General features: G+C 43.1%; 2 protein-coding genes across 6 annotated transcripts; one reads left to right on the forward strand and one right to left on the reverse strand.

Annotated features, from left to right (window-relative positions):
- Positions 1 to 86: 86 nt before the first annotated feature.
- Positions 87 to 21,205, forward strand: LOC139770731 (uncharacterized). Of its 5 annotated transcripts, XM_071702871.1 has the most exons (13): positions 113 to 241; positions 5,768 to 5,898; positions 10,043 to 10,221; positions 10,901 to 10,937; positions 11,651 to 11,820; positions 12,231 to 12,419; positions 15,539 to 15,754; positions 15,978 to 16,224; positions 16,721 to 17,059; positions 17,331 to 17,536; positions 17,651 to 17,876; positions 18,149 to 18,623; positions 19,583 to 21,205. In XM_071702871.1, the coding sequence occupies exons 3-13, from the start codon at positions 10,153 to 10,155 to the stop codon at positions 20,091 to 20,093; spliced, it is 2,685 nt and encodes an 894-aa protein (XP_071558972.1). In that variant the 5' UTR covers positions 113 to 241; positions 5,768 to 5,898; positions 10,043 to 10,152; the 3' UTR covers positions 20,094 to 21,205. The 5 variants fall into 5 exon arrangements, with proteins under 5 accessions (XP_071558970.1, XP_071558972.1, XP_071558974.1 ...); XM_071702869.1 differs by lacking the exon at positions 5,768 to 5,898 and having other exon boundaries at positions 87 to 241; XM_071702868.1 differs by lacking the exons at positions 113 to 241; positions 5,768 to 5,898 and adding an exon at positions 5,945 to 6,313.
- LOC139770736 (vitamin K epoxide reductase complex subunit 1-like protein 1) lies at positions 20,907 to 23,534 on the reverse strand. The gene is made up of 3 exons (XM_071702884.1): positions 23,135 to 23,534; positions 21,858 to 21,955; positions 20,907 to 21,779 (listed from the first exon to the last, which is right to left on the reverse strand). Exons 1-3 carry the CDS (start codon positions 23,317 to 23,319, stop codon positions 21,562 to 21,564), a joined length of 501 nt encoding a protein of 166 aa, XP_071558985.1. The 5' UTR covers positions 23,320 to 23,534; the 3' UTR covers positions 20,907 to 21,561.
- Positions 23,535 to 23,581: the final 47 nt, after the last annotated feature.

Raw genomic sequence — 23,581 nt, forward strand, 5'->3', positions numbered from 1 at the left:
TGGGCCCCCCCCCCCCCCTCGTCCCCCCCCGTGAGAGCGGCGAGCGCGCGCGTATCACAGTACACCGTGACGAACGACGTCGTCGTCGTCGTCGCCTTGTGTCACGGGACGATGACGCGTGACACGCGCCGTCGCTGGTGCATCGTTGCTGATCGTCGCCTCCAGCGTCCGGCGCGGCGGCGGCGGCGGAGTACTCGCCCGTGTGTGCACGTATTACACGTTGAACGTCAAATACACCGAGGTTAGCCACCGAGGGGTCCGAGGGGTACGGCACCGCTGTCAGCGGGATGCGGGGAAGAGACGGGGGTGCGCGAGCGTGCGTGCGAGCGAGCGGACGAGTCGACGGGAGCGAGAGAAACGGTGGCGGTGCAGGACCAGGGGCGGCGCGAGAGAGCCGTGATCCACGGGCGAGAGGCACCGACGCGCCCCGCGAGCAACGTTATGCGCGAACAACGCGATTTTGCCGCTGATGCTGTCCACGTCCGCCGCCGAGTCTCGCGCTCGCACGCCTATGCATTTCTGTCATCCGTAGAGAGAGTCTTGGCCGGCCCCTATCCTCGTCTCCTCTGTCGCGCCGCCGAGAATATGGCGTATTACCCTACGCTCCGCGCTACTCCGGTGCACATATGATACACACACACACACACACACACACAATATGCACACCGTACAAACACACACACATAAGCGGAATGGAGAATCAACCCTACGGTCTCTCTCGTCTGGGGTCGTGGCTCTCGCCAACACTCGTTACGGCGCCGCGAGCTTCGCTCTCTCTCCGCTAGTCCGCTTCTCTTCCTCATCGGTCTTTGCCCCCTCTCGCCCCCTCCTCTCCCCCCACGTGGCACACTCGACATTTCGCGACCTCTAGGCGACTAGGGTACTTTTCGTTTCTTCCCTAGAGAAGGAACGCCAGATCGACCTGCGGCGGCGCAGTAGCGTCCTCTGCGCTTCTTTTGATGAGAATTCAGACCGCTAGGTGCCGGCACGTATCTCGCGCGAGCGGTATCGATTTTCGATGCGCCGCACGGCGCGTAATTTTGACACGATCGTGCCGTGAATGGGAAATGGGAGCCGAGGCGCGAATCTACTGCAGTGAGCGGCTGTTCGGGCTGTTAGACATTTTATGGATTAACGAGCAAGCGGGCACTTAACTCGAAGCTTAACGCCTTCCCGATGCTTATCTTCCTTCGATTAAGATCGTAACGTTAACATTTACGTTTTCAGATCGCGCTGTTCAAGTTTTCGTTCTGAGCGGACAAAAACGAGAAGAGAGATATGATCATATGATCTCATGATTAAGGCGAACGGCGCCGCGCGAAAAATCTTGTTAATTCGTTAACGTTCGCTGTCGCGCTGAGAATGTTAAAGGGAAGAAAAGTTTCTCTTGGATTTCCGATGTACATAACGTTAAAAATAGAAAAAACGCACTTTGCGCGGATCGTCGCGATAGCGTAACGCGGAGATTATTGTCGCGCTCGACAATCCCAGTCGTCGAACGGTAGGCTCGCTCCTTAAAATGACGAACCAGACGAACGAGGACGTTGGACGTGCAAACCGGACTGGTGACGTCACGCCACCGGCCGCATCTCCTCGGCCATCGCCGCGGTTGGGCCGCACCTGAAGAGGCGCGCCTCCTTTGAACCAGTTCGCGGGAGCAATTACGCTCCCGCTTTTGCGAGAGCGCGCCTCGCGCTCTATTCCGCGATCCTCACCCATTTCACGCGGCCGGTTTTGGAGATCGGCACGTTTCCGAATCCATATATGTAAAACCCGTCGCGACTTCTAGACTCGTCTACGTACGTGCCCGAGATGTCCGGAGAGACGTGTGTCCGAGACCGACGTCGTTAAACGAATACAGAATTGATTTGGAAGGCTATCATGTTAAATAACACCGAGAATTTAAATCAATTTCGATATCAAAAAGACACGGGATACGTTCTACGAAGAGAAAAAAATCATAGGACAGTGAACGAGCAAATTAGGATTTTATCACCTAAATCGTAAAATATTATTTATTATTTTTATTATTATATCTATCGATTTATTATTATTATATCTAAACAAATTTGACGGAACGTTTCGAACTGCACAGAGATTCCTTCTTCAGCTGATACAAAATAATATAAAAGAGATTAAGTCATAAATAATAAAATAAAATTATTTTGCAAATAGGAGCTTGATCTCAGTTTATTATTTGGATACGTTCCATTTTAACTCTATATGTCTTATATCGCATTGGACTCGACTGCGTTGTGATAGTCACGCACAATTGCATACCCACATAGCATGCATATCAAAAAGACGTCCAGAAGATATCCCGAAGATATATTTAGGAGATAGGATATCTGCGGGATATCTTCTGGACGTCTTTTTGATATGCATGCTATGTGGGTAATTCTTCAAGAATTCGAGTCTGTATGCGATAATGGATGCAATGAGTTTGGAGAAAAAGTATATAAAATTTACACAATATTATTATATCAGGCTACCAAGTCCGGACTGTAAATGGCGTTTTTCTCTCTAATTGATTGCATATCATAACGGCCCTGTTTTACTTATTATTGATATATTTTTGGGATTCCAACAAATTCCTCCAAATAATGAAAATTCCTTGATTCATATATTACATCAGCCGATTAGATGAAATTGAGGATGAAATATATTTGAAACACCAAACCCATTTGCGAGAAATAATTTTAATGCAAAGGATTAAGTTTCTACACGTTTCAAGGAGTACATACTCAACGAAGGAATCACTCGGGATATGCCGTTAGTTTCCAAGTTTTTTAGGAACCAATCTGAAGGATCTGTCAGAAATATGCGACGGCGACAATTTAACGCGCTCGCGGCATTCAGCGTATACATTGACATTGACACCGTTTCCCCGGTATATCGGACGTATTGTGCATTAGCCCCGAGATTAATGCGCATGTTTTGGTCCCAAGGTCTCTCGATAACTTCGAGATCTACTTGCACAATTTGCACGCGGCTGCGCGGAATCGGATCGCCGTCAAGGAAAGCGAGAAAATTATGATCGTAAACGGAGAGAACGGCGCGTAATAGATACATTTCGTGTACGATTGTCCCGGGCTTTCTATTGTCGATTTATACGAGGCGGGCGTACCGGCGCAAAACCAGCATCTCGATGTTATCGCGCGACTTTTGCATATACATTAGCACCGATTACCCGGCTACGCCAGTCGATGAGCGAATCGACGAAAGTTCGTCGGATAACGATCCGCGGTTAATACTTGAATTTATCATTTTAACTGATTGCGAGCCCGCGGGGCTCTCTCTACCTTTCGATGCGATTCGAGTAAGACGGAGACAAGACCCAGTCGGTCCGCGAATGTCGAGTGATCTAAACACGCTTGGCGAGTAGTCGAAGAACGTTATTGCGTGTCGCGTAATGTCCGGCGACGCGAGAAATGAACCGGCATAATAACCGATCGCAGAGCGATCATTCAAAGACCTAATGACAGCGGCGATTCCGGGGCACTGTCAGCTCGACAAATAGAGCAGATCGTCATATCGTTGACTCACTCGCTCGCGCTGTCGCAATCGCGCGCGTGGATGTCGGACGGATGTATCACGGATCGATCTGTAGCGAAAATGTGGGGGCACGCTCTACACCAATGTTCTTTCTCGCGCCGGCTAATTAATCATCGGGAGCGATCGCCATTTCAGGCCGACCTTGCGCGCGGCATCGCCGCGCGAGAGCATCGCGGTTCCACGGAGAACGCCGCGCCGGTGGAACGCCGAAGGAACCCGTATATTTCGGATTGTGCGACCCGCGAATGAATCACTTTTACATACCGAATTCGATGCCGCGGTATAAGGCGCTCGACTGGAACGCGCGCATTTGCATATTAACGACCTCGAGCGCTAAGAATGAGCTTCTGAAAATGTACGTTCGCGCGGATCGGAACGTACCTACTTACTTATCGCGATGGTGCCGTTCGGGGACGCCTAAAAACGCGCGGATATTTGCGGCGAGAGAGACCTCGTAGCAGGAAGTCGCGCGGTTAAACTTTTTTTCCAGAACGTCGCTCACACTATGGGCGACATTCATATAGTCATGATTTTATATTTAAGATCTCAGGTTTATCTTCAGACTGTACGACTCGTTTCATTGGTTATGGGATATCTGAAGATAAACTCAAGACGTTCTTATATATAAGTTCTGGCTATGAATATCCAGTCTGTAAATCGCGAAAGCGTGTTCCAAGTAAATTCGATAGTCTCTATAAATGTCAGGTAGATTATTACTCGACCGTACAATTTTATTATCCTTTCTTTGTTTGGTCATGTATTCGCAGTATCTACATCTTGCTAAAGTTACACGACGCTGGAATTAAACCGGATATATCTCGCAGATTTAATGTTCCTGCGATATTTTTATTTCTGTCCGCTCATTCTGACGCAATATGAAGAATTAATAATAATGCCCTCGCGAAGAGGACTCCTCGATTCTGCTCGTCTGACATTTTTCGGCGTGATATTTCGCAACTGTGCACGCTACGCTTTTGCTCTTTCAGACACTCGCGCGCCGCTCTTAGTTTCAGCATCCTGAAAGTGATAAAAGACGTCGGCGTGATTATTCTATAACAGAGTAAGCTTCGGAAAAGTCTCAAGGCGATCGCGGTCTTTAATGGGTTAATGGGACGTTAATCTCCGTCTTTCGCGCGGCGATATCTCTGATTGGATGAACGCCATCGCGGCAGAGATACACGGTGTTTGCCCATTCGGGCGTGTACTCGGCGTTGTCGCGTACGTGCTTGTTTACAGTGGCTTCGCCCCGCCGATCCTCGCCTCCTACTACTCGATGCCCCGTTCTCGACAGTCTCGGCATAAGCTAAGCAAAGTTCTGTTTCGTCTGTATAAAAAATTATTTCCTAGATGATCTAATAAAATTAATGAACACGCTGAAAATATCCGATATTTTTTTCTGTATTTATTCAAGCTTTGTTAAACTCGGATATGAAAACATAAATAATATGGAGCCAATTACATGTACTAATATTGCTCAAAAATTGAAATTCTTTCGGAACAATGAATAAAATCAGTGAAACGAAAAATGATCTGCTCGTTTGTAGTCAAATTAAGATTCACTTCAAGGATGGTATTACAAGTCTAAAGCACACAAATGTACGTGCGATAATACAATTACTTTTTTATCCATTCCTAACGGCCTCCAACTTCTTGGCGCATAAAAATCTTCTCGATTGATATTCGCGCAGTGTTCTTCACTTACAATATAACGATGCGATAGTTGAGTGCGTAATTAGATCCGAGCCTGCTTAAAGTCTATCATGATTAATAATGTAATAGAGAGAGATATTCTTGCCTTCGTACTCCTCCGAATGTGACCAACTTCCATCGTTGTTTTGGAATTCTAAAAAAATATTTTGAGACATTTTGTACACCGTTAAATTTAAAAAACCAATACCTTGAGTTAAATAACATTTTATTGTCTTTAACTATGCATGTGTGTCGAAATTTATTATTTCAACACAAAATAGTATTATTTTAACTCCAGTGTTTTAAATTAACGACATATTGAGTAGGAGCAGTGGCGACCTATAGGAATAGTTAAAAATCACTCGAATAGAGGATAATTTGACACTACGAATTTAACAATGTAAGTGTACAGTAAGTGTAAGTAACAAGAGTACACTGAAACTTTGTAATGAATTATCCAACGCGCGTTTGTTCCTTAATTCCGCGCAACTCTCACGGTAACTATTCGCACTTTCGTGACAAGCTGGTCCACTTAACGCGCATCCGAGACGTTCCTTTTTAGGAGACCTCCGGGAGAGAAGAGGGTCCCGATTTCACGGAGCCCGAAAGATTTCGGTGACACGATGCGCCGGATTCTATATTTGTCTTTCTGAGGTGAGTCGTCGTGTTGGATGAGTGTTCCATGAGGCGGTAAAACGGCGAATCACGCACTCTGGGGCGCCTCACCTGCTAGACTCGAGCCTGAGGTGCCCCAGGTGGATCCGTCAGAGAGTACTCGACGGCCGGACAGTATCGCGAGCGCTGGCGCGAAAGCATGCGGCGCGCGTCTCGTCGAGTACTTTCGTTCCGCGCGTCGTAGGCAACGCGCTCGTTCGCGTTCGTTCGCGTCTTTTGAATCGTCCCCTCGCTACAACAAAGTGGAGAAATTAATTTTTCACAGCGCAAGGAGCGTTTGTCGAGGAAAACATCGGTTTTCTTTAATTTCGCTGAAAATCGGTGCTAATTTCCGCGAAGATTTCTGAACGCAACTCGCGAGAACAAGCGCGAACGAGTGATTCGCGGAGTGTGGGTGAGTGTAAACAATCGGCATTCCTTCTTACTCTCACGTTTTCTCATCTTTTTGTTTCCACCGAAAAGTTTTATTCGCGCTCCAACGTCCTACGCTCCGATCTCTCTTTTACGCGCGGCGCCGACACGCGCGTGCATTTCGCGTTTCCGAGAAAGGATCGGCCGACGCATCGGCGAGCGGCTTTTCCTCGCCGAGGATATTACGCGAGTGGCATTGTCAGCCTCTTACATAACGATGCCGTGCGGCAGGAGCGATGAGAATCTTCCCAGTGCACGACGGAGTATATCCGGGCGTTCGATAAACGCGCGTTTATCGATTTATCGAGATTTATCGGCGGTTTTTCCCGCGATCGTCAGCCGCCGATAACGATCGGTTGCCGCGCGAGTGTCGACCTCAGGCTGTATTTGGCGTGAAAGCCAAGGTGCCCCCCTCGTTCCCATCTGATAGATCGTCAGTGTCGCGCGGTCCTAAAATGGATTCGAGGCGCGATCGAACGAGCCCGCTTCGTATTTTCAACCAAAATGGCGACGTCCTTGGCGAGGTCACGTGTCCAGCGTCGCCGTCCGCTCACGCTTAAATCGCTGGTTTTCGCGCGCGTTGAAGTCACCGCGAGGACGCGCCGGGCCGGCGATTCAAACGTTCCGCGCGCGCTTTATCCCGTATCTATTTATCGAAAGAGAGTTTCGCCACTGTCGATTAACGCTAATTTAATCTCCCGTCGCCCGCGTTGCGTTTACGCAGCGATCGGGGGCTGTTCAAAGTTAATGAGACGTTAGTGAAACCTCATCGATGTAGCTTTCCGAAGAGATGCAGGCGTGTGCATGCGTCTTCAATCGTAGATTTCTTTCTTTGAAGTACTGCAAAGGCACAGATTTATTTAAATTTTACTTTAAGCCTCGAAAATGATCTGAAAATAAATTTTTATCGAGCAGATTAACCCTGCGTACGATAAATTTGTGAGAAATTTGTGATAAGCTCGGTAAAAATCTCTCTGTACGAATTCCGCGAATGAAATTGATGAAAGGAATTGTGAGAAATATGTTCATACTTGAATTTATATATATCAAGAACCTTGTTGCATTAATTACTTATGTCTACACTTAATTACTTATGTCTAATTGTTAAAACTAGTAAGGCCCAGTTTCACCAACGTCGATTAACTGTGACCTTCGATTAAACTCACTCTTCGTCTCTTTCTAACTGTCCCCCTTAGAAAGAGACGAAGAGTGAGATTAATCGTTGGTGAAACTGGGCCTAAAAGACAAAAAGTAAGTTAAACCGAGATTAAAGTTAATCTGCATTGATATAGAAATGGACATTATAGTCGGTCTTCGTAAAGAAACACGGCAGAATTGATTGACAATTCGAGCGACCGTGAACGTATGAAAAAAGAAATGAGATTATCGCTTTCTATTAAGGTACAATTTAATGAGCCATTACTGTCAAGGATAGTTACGTTATTCCTCATTTTTTACCGTTGCTCTCGCGAGTTTATCCTGTTCTAGACCAAGTACGTAAAATGTCACGGACTTTTCGAGTTATTCGCTTTTACGCGCTGACGCATCCCTGACGTCACACGCATATCCAATAAGGTGAGAACGACATGGTCGTATGGCGGATTACCAAAGAAGCACGTTGTCAATGCAAAGTGCATGCTTGTCCTCTTAGATCTATTCATGAGATATGAAACTTTTATTGGCGTGACGTTTACGTGATCCCCAATGGCGGAAAAGCAGAGAAATCAAGAAATGTTAATTTTTAAACATGTTTATACAAAATAATCCTTGAGCGACGATTACATCCACGATGTAATTTATTACAAAATTTGATTTGCTTATTGCAATTTTTTGGCTTTTCTCCTGTATGATTAATTGCACGATACAATAAGCACCATAATTATAATGTCGCGCAATTAAAAGACTTATAATTAGCAGTACTGAATAAGTTAGGTATCGTATAGCGCATTAAGAGATTATACGACAACTGTACTTTGTATACGTACCGCGGACTCCTATGAAGTGTTTAAAAATCACATTAAGCACATTTAATGTGCAGTCATTTCAAAACTACACTTTACGATCGTAGATCCTAAAGGTAGAAAAGAATCTAAATACTTACACGTACCTGTCCATAGTCTCAGGTGGGGAGAACGCGTGCGTAATTCCAACCGCAAGGACACAAGTGTTCAGAGGCGTAGGCAAAGCTCTTTTTAAAACGGATTAAATCGCTCCGTTCGTGAAACTCTCGTGATGAAGCGGTAGTTAAGCTTATGAAGCTCGATGAAGCTGAGCCAAGTATCTTAGAATAGTCAAATATTACAGAGAGTACACAATCTGTATATATTGATACTTGAATCACTGCGATCAGAAAATCTAAATCTGGTGTAAACTCTTCTCGTTTTTCTTTTTCAGTATTATGATACTCTACTATTTCTCGTATTAGTATTTTCTGTTATTTTTAATATCCATGAAAGATCACTCACCGCTCATTCTATTGCTAGTCTCCGATTTTTTCAGTTTCAGGAATTATTATCTCAAGAGCCGCAGCGAGAAATTAATCGTTCTTCAATTACGCGTTAATTATCCTTTCGGTCGAACAGACAACTCAATCCGTGCGAACTCCCCGATCAAGGACTCGCGAATGCTTGTAGGAGAAGTCACTCGCGCATCATTTTTACGCTAGGGGTTCCCAACCTTTTTTTTTATCAACAGGGCCATATTAAAATTTTTGTAATGACCGGATAAATTTTATTTTGAAAATGATATAGAAATAAAATCTTTTCCGGTTTTTATATTTTAAATTTAATTTATTACACTGATAAATGAATGATAGTTTGATGACAGACCGAAAAGTATGTAAGTTATTATTTTAATTAAATATTATGACATAAACACCTTGTTGTGGCTCCGTGCCTCCTTTTTTATTCGTTGATTTCAAAATATTTTCATTATTCTTTTATTTATAATTCTTTTATATTATAACGTCGATTTTTCTTTGCGGGCTGGACAAAATTTCACGGGGCGGAGGAGAGGGAGCCGAATCTGACCCGCGGACCGCAGGTTGGGGACCGCTAACTTACGCCATTGATATGGGACATACATACAGCAACCGGCCGTACGTGGTGTCTTTAGCCACCACGATCATCTCGATATCGTATCGCGCGTACCATATCGAGGTGGCCGCGACCGCAGGCCCGCGTGCCACCGCGGCCTTCGGCTTTTCTCTCTCTCTCTCTCTCTACGCATCAGAGAGAGTCTTCCCGATGAATTATTGCAGGTCCGCGAGCTACGTGTTCCTCACATGCGCGTCGACGTAGCGGAAGAATTGAGAAGAGGGATGGCGCGCTCGGGGCGGCAGGACTAATATCTCAAATCGAATCCCGTATTACCGAAGGAACAGTGACGCTTTTAGCGTCACCGTGACACATCTGACGTATACAATACCGGGCAACCATAATATCAAACATAATTCCTTCAAAGATCTTCGATGTCGCGCAAGATAATCATTAGTCAGAGTGACCGGAGTATTTTTCTTAATACCTACTTTGAAATTCCCTTTCTTTTCCCTCAAAGCTTCATCCTCTACTTTATCTTGGTTAAAATGAAAATATTATTATTCTAATTGAAGGGGACATCGTTAACCAAAGCGTTCGCTTTTATTGGCACTTTTATCTCCTGCTTTCTGACTACTTTACGCAAATTAATTATCATTTTGATATAATTGTAATAGGGCGTGAGCCGAAACGTTATTATTCACGGTTTGGCAGCTGAATACCTTCTCGCAACGACGGACCGAATAAGCCGACAGGAACATCAGGACCCCGTAGCAGACATGATCGAATGATGGAGGTGATTTCGACACGCCGATACGAGGCCCGTCCACCGGCGAATACCCACTCCTCTATTCTCGTGAGTAACATTTTCTCCGGCCTCTTCAGAATGCATTTTCTCAGATACTCGCGCGTTTCTCCTTCAAAGTTCACACTTTCGCGCCTACATTGGTACCTGTTCGAAAAATCTGATATGTACTGATCTGATGTCGAAATAATTTAAGAATAAATCTGAGAGATCAACATAAAAATTTGGAAAATGGATAAAAAAATAGAATTGGTCGAACGGAAGATTGGTCACAATATTTATTGAATAAAAAACTTCACGCTTTGATAGATAAATACTCGATAAATTTCTATGTACGATTAACGGCTTTCTTTAAAGATATTTTCGTTCAAATCACTGAAATCTCCAGCACATTAAAATGTTTTTGATTAATTATTCTTGATTGACTGTAATTCGCGTAATTGTGTCGGACACAATCCCGTGCGAATCACTCGCGCGTTCGTTCGCCAGAGTCGATCTTGCGAATGATCTTACTTCACGTTAACGTCCCTGTCGGATTGGAATCTGCCGGGTGTCGGTCAGGAGTTTAGTCGCGTGTAACATGGAGTAAGAAAGCGGTTACGGCGAAGTTATTTGCGGTAGACGTACTTCTCGCGTAACTTCCCCGGAATGTCCTTAGCCGAAAGGAATCGCTTCTTCGACGAGCTCTCGCTCGTAGGCGGATTTACATACGTATTGTTTCCTTTTTCAGGTTGACCCTGAGAACTCCGTGGCATTAATCAAAGAAGGTAAATTCCTCGAACAGAAATGTTAATCTACGAGCGAAAATGGTAATCTGGTCATTTATGCCGCCAGCGTGCAAATTAAAAGTTTATTAAAACGACACTATTAACATAAAATAGAAGAACAGAAAAAGAACGGTAAATATATTATTGCGTACAAAAAATATAAGATGACAGATATTCTAATACATATTTATTCATAAAGAATTATTTTACTAGAATATTTTTTATCTTTTTGTAATCTTGAGGAGTTTAAATTTCCGCTTTTCAAGATGCATCAATAACGTTAAAAGAAATTAATGCCCGACCCAAAAGTTTCTAATATTTGAATGGCCTAGATCTACACCTGCCGAACCGCCGAACCCTCATCTTTGTCGTTCAAACAAAAGATTAGATAGATATATCTGAGCTTTTGGAAAAGTAAATTAACCGAAAGGGTCCTCTTTTGTTGATTCTGTTCTATTTGGCAAACATCACGCTCGCAAAAATAACTGTTTACGCCAAGTATTATAACTGTTTTTCCGTTCATTCGGACGGTTGCAAAGGTGCGATAATTGACAGCGATGTCGACAGAGGCACAAAAGACACCTCTCCCTCTGGCATCGTCGACTCATCAACCCGCGTTTTATGTCCGTTTGTTCGGGACCGAGAAATTAGTTTTGCGAAACAATGCCGGTCTTGCGAGCCAGGCTGAAAAAGTACCCGCTTCCGCCTTTCAGAGGAATGGGAGACCCGCAAGAAAAAGGAGATTACCACCACGCGGCAGATCGAGACGAGGGTGAAGCGGCAGGTCGTCCTCGAGGATGGCGAGGTCGTCGTCGATTCCGGACCTCTTGTCACCACGAACACGACCGAAGATGTCGAGCAGCAGGAACATACGACCCAGGAGGTTTGCATATTTATCGAATAGTATAAGCCCGTTAATAAATTTAGCTCAAGATAAATATAGTATATTATATAAATTTTGACGATAAATATACAAATGACATAAATAATCATGAACTCTTGAGATCTATCCATCCAATAATGCTATAAATTGTTCATATATCTCAAAGTTTTCTATCATTTCTGTCCTTCGAGAAGATCCCAGATCGCGTTTTAATCGTAATAATTTTTACGAGACGAAAGATGTAACGAGCAACAGTCGCCCAGAATTTCCTTCTTCTCATGTCCTTTCGACACATCCATTGTTCATTGATTTCTGCATACATTTGCGTATCAGAATCGGCTTCCTTTGTAGTACCTATCGCGCGCCCGTAAGGAAACGTGCTTTTAACTGGTCCGCGAACCGGTGTTTAGAAACGCACGACCGGGGATCAACCGCGGGAGGTCGACTGGCGGCCGGCGGCGGCAGGTGGTATTGTGACCGGAAATGGCGGTAACATCGTGCAAAAGGAGCTGAACGAGACGGTGATGAGGAGCCGTGAGGAGATCGAGGAGAGACTCGAGACGGAGGATCGTCAGCAGTTGGGAGATATCTCGGATGAGGTATATACATATATATGCACCCGTGACACACCCACCACCTGAATTCCACCTGCGCGTGCCGCGGGGGGAACACGCGGCTGTACGAGCATTCCCTTTCCCGCGGCGCGGCGGCGGCGGCGTCACGCGCCGCGAAAAGGTCGCGCTGTTTGTTCTCCAAAGACTCGTCCCGTCTGATAGCTCGCGCGAGAGTCGACCGTGTCTTAGCTCGGCGAGATTCGGTCAGCGCGGCGCCAGATATATTCGCTTCACGTTTGTGTTACGAAATCATTTGCAAAGCTGAGGAAAACAGGCACGCGCGCCCCGCGCCCGCGTTCGAGCGATATTTCTCAGCGGGAGATCTCATCGTCGCATCTTTTGTCGGGAAATTACGGTTCTAATGCCAAGAACCTATACCGAGAAAGATCAAAATGATGAAATATATCAATACCGAGAAAGATCAAAAGTATGGAATATATCAATAAATTTTGCCAGTTGGGTCGATCTAAAAAAGCTACCTACGTTAATTTTTTAATTTTTAACTGGCGAATCAAACTCATTGTTTTTGTTTTTAAAGATCGAAATGTATCGTAACTTTGAAAAGCTTCTCGAACCTAACTTTTTCCTGTAAAGATTTTTAGAAGTTTGACGTGTGGCGATCAAGAAGCGTCTTATATATTCAGATTAGAACCTTCTCTTTGTTTTATCCGTTTTACCTTCTAACGTAAATTTAACTTAAAACTAATTGAGAGAGCAATATTTAATTAATTGTGCGTATTTCTCTGACTTAAAAGCTTAAGAGCCCATGATTGAGAGATAGAATATAAACTGTTAAATTTAATATCTTTTGAATTTAATTTTTCTCCGATTTTATTTAAGTATCGCGAATACCTGTAGGCAAGATCGTGTAATTAAAAGAGCATAATATATATATATTCATTTACTTCTAAAGAAACATGTCAGTTTCTGATTTTATTATCGCGTTCATTTCCGATGCTAATCACGAACCATAAATTAAGAATGTTAGCTTGACGTTTACGTCGTTTGACATAGTTAACAGCAATAGATCGTACGTGTTACGTTCTGAGTGTCATAATAACACAGTACACGTTTAACGCGTTAATGCGGATAGACAGGCCCAAGAATAGCTCTCGGGGTACCGAAAAAAAGCTCTCGCTCTCCCCCCGATATCAATCTACGCGGTATGCAACCGCATCCACGTAAATTCGCAACGAGGTTTCACAAACCTCGCGGGGATACCCGGGAGAGGAGTACCTACCCGGGATTGCGAAAGACGGGGCAACGGGTAATATACGCGAGAGAGGAGACGCTCTCGCGCGCATGAACGATTCCGGACGGAGGAGGTCGTCGAATGGTTCTGGGACGAAGAGGACGAAGGAAGGACGGAGTTAAACGGCGAACGGCGGAGCTGGAGGAGCGAGAGAGGGAACCGCGGGGAACGCGGGTGAGCGAGGAAGAAGGGGGATCGCGGAAAGCGAGAGAGACAAAGAGAGAGAGAGAGAGAGAAAGAGAGGGAAAGGGATCTCAAGAAGTGGAAGTCGATGATCTCTCGATTTTGCTCTCCCTTCACCCAATGGCGATGAAGGAGCCATGAGATGCCCGCAGCCGCAGTCTCAGCAGCTGTTCCGCACGTCTCTCGACCGCGGCGGGTGCGATCAGCCGCGAATAGCCGATCCCGCGATAGTGTCCCGCGCTCGTTCTAGTCGGCGGAATCGGCGACGGGGTGTCGTCCCCGTCTGGAATTCGCCGGTGTTCGTCTGCTCCACCGTGCTGGTCTTGATCCTTTATAATCTCGAGATTCCCCTCGTCGCCGAACAGGATCGGTCGTCCTCACTCCTCGCGCGACAGACGCCGGGAGAACTGATCCGCGGGAGGAAAGATCGCCTAATCGGACGCGACGTGCCGCGGCGGGACGTGTCGTGTCTTCTCCCTAACGAGATAATCGCAGAAGGTATAATCGCATTGTTGCATCGAAATTGGACGGATCGCGGACTCGTTCCGAAGTGCATATATACACGCATTCGCTGCAAGTAGATCGGAACACATCAGGTTCGATTGAGAGTATATAGTGTCGCATGGCGAACAGTTAATCCGGTATATATCGCGACGGTTTATATCATGCTCGTCATTGTCCTCGGCGTGTTCAGATACTAAGTCTCGGTCTTTCGACGGCGCGGAGGTTGGAGAATCGTGTTGTGTCATCGCAACCGGCGCTTTGCGTAATTTTTAATTTATCTGTCCGATGACACGTATAGGTATAGACGTTAATACGTAACCATTCGACATGTAGATTTCACTTTAGTAGGATTGAGGAAATCGGTGTTGCGAGCATCGAATTTGTTAGATGTGATATTTTAAGAGAAAATCATAAATATATAAAAAATGAAGGCAAGAGAGAGAGAGAGAGAGGGAGAGAGAGAGAGAGAGAGAGAGAGAGAGAGAGAGAGAGAGAGAGAGAGAAAGAGAGAAAATTAAAAATTAAATCAATGATTAATATAATATTGAAACATGACGTGTCTTTGTTGATTAATTATCGCAGAATGCCTTATTTTAGACCGGACGAAAGAGCGGTAACCGATAATTATCATTGCCGTCGCGTTTCTATTACCTAAGTTTAATCTAGATGTTCTGCGTGTCAAATAAGCGTCTATTAATTCAAACTTGTAAAGATAATTTTCTGGTTTATCGTTACGATTTCCTCTATCATTTGCATGCTTTTACACATTTATCGATATACGATTGCGTGCACTTACCCCATTACGACTGTTCTTAGGGCTCAGACACAATGACAAAAATAAGGAATAAGATTAAGGAATAAGGGAATGTCGCATCTCACTTCAGTACACGTACATTAAAGTGAGATGCAACATGCCTTATTCCTTATTTCTTTATCTTATTCCTTATTTTTCTCATTGTGTCTGAGCCCTTAATCGTCCTATTCCTTTTCAAAAGTAATACACTTTTGCGGAAAAAAGAGAAAAACAGCTCGACTAGCCGGTTTACCGTGACAAGATTTTGGGGTATATATATGTTTATATGGGAGAAATATCTCGCGGAGAGACAATAACACTGATCGCGAGTTTTCGAAGAGGGTTAATGCGAGCCCTACATCTGGTTTTCAGGCATATCAAAAGGCGGTGCGTAACAATAGGGGCGACTTGCGAGTCGCCCTTGTCGAATCTTCGAAACAGTTGGCGCCGCAGTCCGGTCCGCGGGTCATTCAGCACACGACTAGGTCAAACAAGGTCATCGACACCGAGAAGACCTTGGAGAAAAAGGAACTGAAGGCTGATGGATTAATCGTTACCGAGAAGAAGCGAACGGTCGAGCACGAAGAGGTGAGCGTCGCAACAGCAAAAACTGGTTAATATACTCCTGCCGTCATTTTTCACTTTTTGTCTCGAATTACCTTCGCTTACTTTTACAAACTGTAAAAGAAAATATTTAATTCTACACAATATTTAACTACAATAATACGTGATTAATATATTTGTATAATTTTAATATCGCATGAGTTGGAGAAACACAGTTGCAAGTAACGCTTGATCGTTTTCGCATCAGATTAAAGACGACGAGGTCCCGGACGACGGGAAGAACGACGACGACGACGAGGCCTCCGAAACGAAGAAGGAAAGCTCGCAGAGATACGTGAAGAAGAGGGAAGAGGACGTGGTGGACTACATCTCGGCCGGCGAGAGAGTCGGCCGAGAAATGCGCTACGTCGCAGAGACAACCGAAGGAGAACGAATAGGCGACTGGTCACCATCACCGACGGGCATGCGGACGACTCGTTTTCACAAGTATCCCGGTACGTCGCGCCTTTCTACATTGATTTCTTATCGCCGCGTTCCACATGTTTACGAATGGTTGACCAGGAGGTCAACGGATAATCGTGAATGGTACTGAAGTATACATATAATCTGATAGCTGAGAGATAAACTGACTGAATTCCTCTTCCATCCTCAAGACTGCTGCGTGTTAAGGCCATTGCACGTAACAAAGTTTTAGTCATAATCGTAAGGCCGTAAGAAAATAGACCAATCACAGTCGATTATTCTCCTTGAGCTCGAGGAATAATCGAGTGTGATCGGTCTATTTTCTTACGGCCTTACGATTATGACTAAAACTTTGTTACGTGCAATGGCCTTTACCTTTAATAAAAAATAAATTTTATATTCAACAAAACAACAAAAGTTGTTTTTATTGTCTTGGAGGATTGAAGTCTATTGAAGAGAACATCGAGATGTCATTCTTCTACCGATATACGTTTCTCTTCTCCAAAAAATCATTACTAATTATGACAGGTTTCTCGGATGCCGCCCGGAAAGACGCTCTGACAAAGAAACCGTTGGATCTTGAGGAAGAAGACGAGGCGAGGAAATTCGAAACGTCGAAGTGGCTGGAAAGCCACTTCGGCAGCGATTCGCGTTCCTCGCACGGGTCTCTCGACGCCGATGATTCTCCTCTTCCGACCAGCACTAACACGAGCTACATCAATGTCACCATGAAATCCTGCGCACCGAGGGAGCGCGATTATCAGAATACAAGTTCCAGTCGTAATCAGCGACGTGATCGAGAGTCGAATTCGCCTTCAGGATATTTTCATGGAATCAGCGAATGGTCGGAACGATATCAAGGGAAAGGTGTGGAAAAGAGAAATTTATTAGAAAAAGTATTTTTCGAGTATTAATTTAAAACAATTAATCTCTAACTTCACATATTATAATATAAAACGTTATTTTTATGTGTAGTGAAATATAAAGTTACAAAATTTTCTTAAAAAGAAAGAGAAATAATAAACACATATTATTACATAAAGTTTAGGAAATAATCAACCTGATTGCAGCTTTATCGCAATAAATATCAATTGGTACACGAATTCGAGCTAACGTGAATATAATGTATTCTACACAGAGAAGCAAAATCATGCGCGATCGAACTCTCCAGCTCGGTACGTGGAATCTCCACGTGCCAACGGACAATTCCACGGACAGAAGAGAAATCAAGTTGAATCATCGCATTCGAAAACTTACGAATCGTTCAGACGTGAATATCAGGATTCTGTCGAGGAACGACAATGTACGCCTTCCCCACCTATACGTCGAAGATCGAAAGAACAGGTAGAGACATTTTTTTCTTCGTTGTGAAATTATCGTTTTAAAATAATTAATTTACGAGAAGATACGTAGTATTAGATTCGCTGAAAGTTTAGTTTAATTATAATCTTTTTGTAGTGGACAAAATCCGAAGAAAAGATCAGCTCGAACGAGCCGGCGGGTCGTACTTCAAGTCCGGTACACGTGGTGCAAAGAACTTGGGAGAGCCGTAATCGCGACATTCAAGCACAGACTCCCGAACGCGATTTCAGAAGTACCTCGCCAAGATCGCGATCCATCTCACCGAAATCACCGATAAACGGTCGCGAGGAGAAGAAGTCGGATAGTTCAAGAACATCAAAGAGCAAGTCTTCTTTCACAATTAATTCGAAACAGAAGCAATAAGCTACAAAAATACTCTATAATTATAAATTTATGATTTTATTAAGTACTTTAATTTAAAATATTCTAAATTAAATCAAACATTATTACAATCAAACTATAAAAGAAATGAATAATAAAAGCTAAACGATAACATCAGTAGCAGAGAAGATTGTTAACACCATCATTATTATTAATTATTATAATTGTGTATGCATTATATATAATAATAAAACACTATAAATCTACTCGCAGATCATGGAGCTAAGTATAAGATCGGCGAATCTTTTCGGAAGCTGGTGGGCAAATTACGTTCAGCCAGCACGGAGAGAAAGAGTAAACAGAGGAGCGGTGGTTCGACCTCGCAATTGACGCAGACCGATGACAACGGGCCGACCTACTTGCAATACAACGTGATCGATAGGAACATTCCTTTCGTCAGCGAAAGAGACACGACGGAGGACAAACCACCGGAGAGACCGCCGCGATCGCCGCGGAACACTAACGCGTCGAACAAAGTCACGAAGACCAGGACGGCCGATCATGGTCCCCAGGAACAATGGCAACGCAGCGAATCTACGCCGCCGCCCTTGCAGAGGTACTACTTGGGCGAGGATCCTTTCGGCGGTAGTATCTATGGCCGTGAAAAAGGATACGAGGAGGACAGAGATCGGCTGCGACAAGGAAGACCGCGCGGCTCTGGTAAAATTGCCGTAGATTCCGAGCACAGGTAATCGAAGTACTCGATATACGACGTAGTGAGAGCGAGACAAATTTTGATTGATAACTTCTCCCCTATTTAAATTAGATTGCGCTATGATTGATATTGCTCCTTATCATTATTATTACTGCGCTTGCTACTGAAATATCTTCATATAACACATGACTGTACATATAGTGGTGTCTTTTATAAAATATTATAAGTCTTCTGTCTTTCTATCTGTCTGTTCTTTTTTGATCGGTATTTAAAGAGTTATTTAAAGAGTTACTTAAATTGGTATATTTAAAGAGTTATTACACTAATTGAGGTTTATAAGGAAGTTTTTATAAATTAAATTATAGAAATTGATCAGATAATATTTTTTTTATTTAGTTTTAAATGATATTTATTTCGAAGTACATAATTTGGATTAAAGATATAATTCATATAATATATAAAAATATGTAAAGAAGAATGGTAAAGAATTATGAATGATGGTGATTTTCACTGAGGGAAAATCGATTGCGAATCGAAAGTGCAAGGGATCAAATTTAATTCGAGACACTTTCGAGGCTCTCTATCTATCTATGCATGAATGATTGTTAAGAATGACATAGCGTTTCGAAGATATTTCACGCTTTCACGTATTGTCAGTAAAAATTTGTCTCACGATCAGAATCTGTCATCGTGAATAGACGACGACAACTCGCTATCTCATGCCGCTCGATCGCCAAAGAACGTCGAGTTAGTTGTGCGAGCTTCAGGAGCAAGCAAAGTGCGAACGTCTAAATCGCTTGGGTGTCTTTAAGTCGCATTCACGGCGAATTCGTGCTTCGATTTCGGGGTGAAGGCTGCATGAAGGGACGCATGGGAATCGAAACGTATATATATCGGCTCGGTAGGCTTCATTCGATCGTCGCCGCAAGTCGTCGACGAGAGAAAGTCCCGCACGACTCGGCAATCACCTTTCGGAAACGACCGCGTTTCAGCGTCGCCTCCAGCTCCCTCGGCAGGTTTAGCAAGTCCACCAGCAGACTGGCCGGCGATCACGAGAGGGAGGAGCACCTCCGGTCCACCCAGACGTTACCGCGGAGCCTGCACTCCGCTAATGCTGGACAATCGGCACGCTCGCAGATCAGACGACACCAGGCGAACGTCGGCAGGCACGGCACACCCGGCAAAACGGGCCAGCACAGCAGCATGATCAACATATCGATCAAGAATACGGTGAGCACGTCGCCCAAGGTGAACGTGACGCCCGCGTACAGCACGCTTCAGGCACCGCCGAAACCCGAACGTACATACAAGTCATCGCTGTTACGCAGCAAGAGCTTTAACGTCGAGGCCGACAAAAACGGCGTCGACGCGCCGGTCCGCGCACCATATACCTCCAATTTGCACCTGAACCGCCTGGACGAGACGCCGCCGCTCAAGAGCCCCGGCATTCTCGCCAGCATTAGCCGTAGTAACAGGGATCTGTTAAGAGATGGTAAATATTGAAGTGGCCAATAATATATAAACCGTATATATCCTTCTTTTGGACGTTAAATTGCGCTATTCTTCTCTTTCCCCGCAAATACGCGTGTCCGAAGAGCGTCCCAAAGCGTAAACGATACAAGTCTTGAGCGAGAAGCGAAAAGTCTGATAAAGTAATGAATTATATTTGTGTTTTACATATATTGTAAATTCCGATGCATATGTGCTTTCAATAATTTTATACTTTTAAAACTTTTATTAAAACTTTTTTTTCCCTTTGGTTATCGGTGCCCTCCTCTTTTTCCTTTGCCCCCGTTTTTAATTGCGTCACTGACGGCTACCATATTCAAATATTTGTAGATAATTAAATTTTTAAATTTATTCTTATTAAATAGTTGACTTATTTTCTACGTTATCACGTATCACCTCGTTACGCGTTTTAATGTGGAATATTGTAGGCGTGACGTAAATAGTAGCAATCGTAGAGACAGACACATCCTCTGGAAACTGTTCAAGAAATTAGAAGGTGTTGCAGCTACTATTTATAGTCGACGTTTTATTCGTAGACAAGAAAAATATTAAGTTCTAGATACCGTGCGATATGTACACGACATCGTTCTCATGAATTATTTAACATGGAATCTATCGGAGTCGAGGACGTGAAAGTCACGTCCTCCGAAATCGATCATACGGAGTACATTAAAGTACATTAAAGTAGAATCGATAACAATTGCTAAAACTTTTTAAATATTACAAAATGTTTCGTACATTTTTAATTTTACGTTTATGTGCCACATTTTTCAACAGTTAAATTACATTCACACAAAGCGGAATATGTAAAGGTCATTACTATTCTCGATATATAATGTACAGAATGCTCCGCGTACTTTTCTCATCTTCTTAATAATATTTCCTTTTGGTAATCTGAAATATGTATATTTTTCATGCCGCAATCGCGGTAATAAAAACGATAGCCTTGAGAGGAATTATCGCGGGACATTCTGCATATTCGTTATCGCGCATAATTTTTATTAATAAATGAATATACAAGTTTCATATAGATGCGATATTATTTATATTATTGTTTATACTGTTGATTTACAATAATATAATATAAATATATAAACAAGTTCTTATCTTTGTGTTTATCTTTATACCTTTGTATTTATCTTTATATTTATCTTTATACCTTTGGTATTTATCTGTATACCTTTTATATAAAATGTTACGTAAACTATAACGCAGAAAAATTCACTGAGTTGTTTGTATTGTATAATGTGACAAAAGTGCCTCACAGCCTTTTTCGTTATAGCGAAAGAAAGAGACAGAGAAAGAGAAAGAGTGCTGAGAATTCATGTTTATCTATAAAAAAAATCTGTATTTATATTATGTATAAATTCTATGCGCAAATAGAAAATAATATTACATTTATAATAAATTGTTATATTTTTTCAAGTCGATCGCAAAAGAAATGTAGTTAATCTCTTTAAGATTACTTCATCTTTTTTTTGTACGTATCACCTGCGGTCAATTTCCGAAATTTCTTAATGGCGAGATACGTGATCACCGCGTTTACAATATACGTGCTAACGCATACAACACAGATGTATTTAAACAGATATAATATATGGATTAAGTATATCGAACCAATATTAGATAGTATTCCCAGAACGACAATAGTGGCCGTACAGGCGTAGTTATTAATCATACCTGAAAAGAAAAAAGATTTTATCATTGTTACGTAAGGCGCGTGTGTGCACGCGTGGACAAGTGTAATCGAATACATACTTAAAACTGCAAACTGAGTATAAAATGCTAAACCATATATAGAATTTGGGACGTTAAACACGGAATCTTTTGGGAACAGTCCGAATCCCTTGCCATATCTGAAATACGAGACGTTATTATTTTTTTATTATCTTGTTCCGAAATAATTCTGCGATTATTTACGATCATCAATTCGAATAATTTTACGATCACGTTATTTCATTTTGTATCTTGTCTAACGTTTATTCTCCTTGCATGTTATTAATCTCGATGTATCGCGCTTAAAAACTCGCGCGGTTAATACAGCATTATGGCTGAATGCATGGTGTCATGTCGCTGCTACTCGGGGTCTGTTTTCTATTGTTGAATTGGCTGCACTAGTTCAGAGTTTATCTTTTTCCCCTTCCAGTGTGGAGTGAAAAAGATAAACTCCGAACTGGTGCAGCCAGTTCAGCAATATAAAACAGACCCTCGATTGCTGACTCCCTCTCCTCCACTTTCTTCGTTCACGATTACATTACACTAATAAAATACTATTTTTCAAAACTACTAAAGATAAAATAATGATATTCACGTGTGTCTATTATCTGAGCCAAAATTCTATATAAAATTAATTGTTTGAAAGTCCAAAATACCAGCCAAATGAGAATAGTCATTGGACATGTAAAAGTTTTTCATACAACTCTTGTTCAGCGACAATCATCTTTGTGTCTTATGTAATTATTATTCATGACGTATGAATCGATGCGTCGTGTCCGTCGTGATCCTCTGCCTCATAATGCATGAAACTTCTCAATGTTAAATAAAATATTATTTATATACCGATATCATTATATATATTGCCACGTCGTGAAACATCTATGTCTGAAGTAGTCTATGTCTTCAAAAAATTAGCAAAGCTTTACAGGGATTGCATTTATACACTGATCCTGAATTTTATTTACGTTCACTCAATAGGGGAGCTACTCAATAGTCAATAAAGAAACAATCACAATCAGACAACCCATACAGCACACATGTCCAAAAGCGGGACATGAACTCAAAAAGGATTCGTGAAAACCTTTAGTTCATAACCGATCATCTGTGCTATTTGGGAAGATTAAGGCTATGCGATATTTACTGCCAATATTGAAAATTTATTTTTTAGTATACGTACATAAATTAAACTACATATTTTCAGTACTGCCGGTGAATATCGCAACGCTGTCATAGATTAACGCGCACGTTTAATCACGTTTCCTAATCACACGTTAGGATTGGCGAACCGCCAACACGGCAGATGCTTAAAACTCGCTTACTCAGTCGCAAACACTTTCGTGCAGGTGATGCTCTCGGAGATGTCGCACATCGCCTTGTACGAGTCGTCCTGCTCCTTCTTGGTCTCCACGACGTACGCGTAGTACGACAAACCGAGACCGATCACGCACGCGGACATGATCCCGGCGTTGAATTTTCGTAAGGCGCAATTTCCAGCCGCCGGCATCGTGCTGCGAGACAGTACTTGTCGCGAGCTGCTACTGGATTGTTATCGTTCCACTGTACGCATGTACAGTCATTGAGCTCGATATCTAACACACTGCAGTGATACGGCCGTGTACCGTGTGTCGTAACTCTTGAGATTGCTTCGAGATGTTTCGGCGCGGCGATGCGTCATGCTTGAACGAGAGATGGCCGAAGAGCCGTTACTGACGATCGATGGACGAATAAACATTCATGCTGAACCTTGGGGTTCGCCGTCGCGTCGA

Source organism: Temnothorax nylanderi, unplaced genomic scaffold, assembly GCF_030848795.1.
Source record: "Temnothorax nylanderi isolate EJ_2023f unplaced genomic scaffold, tnyl_v1.0 TNYL_tig0032_pilon, whole genome shotgun sequence".
NCBI classification, from domain to species: Eukaryota; Metazoa; Arthropoda; class Insecta; order Hymenoptera; family Formicidae; genus Temnothorax; species Temnothorax nylanderi.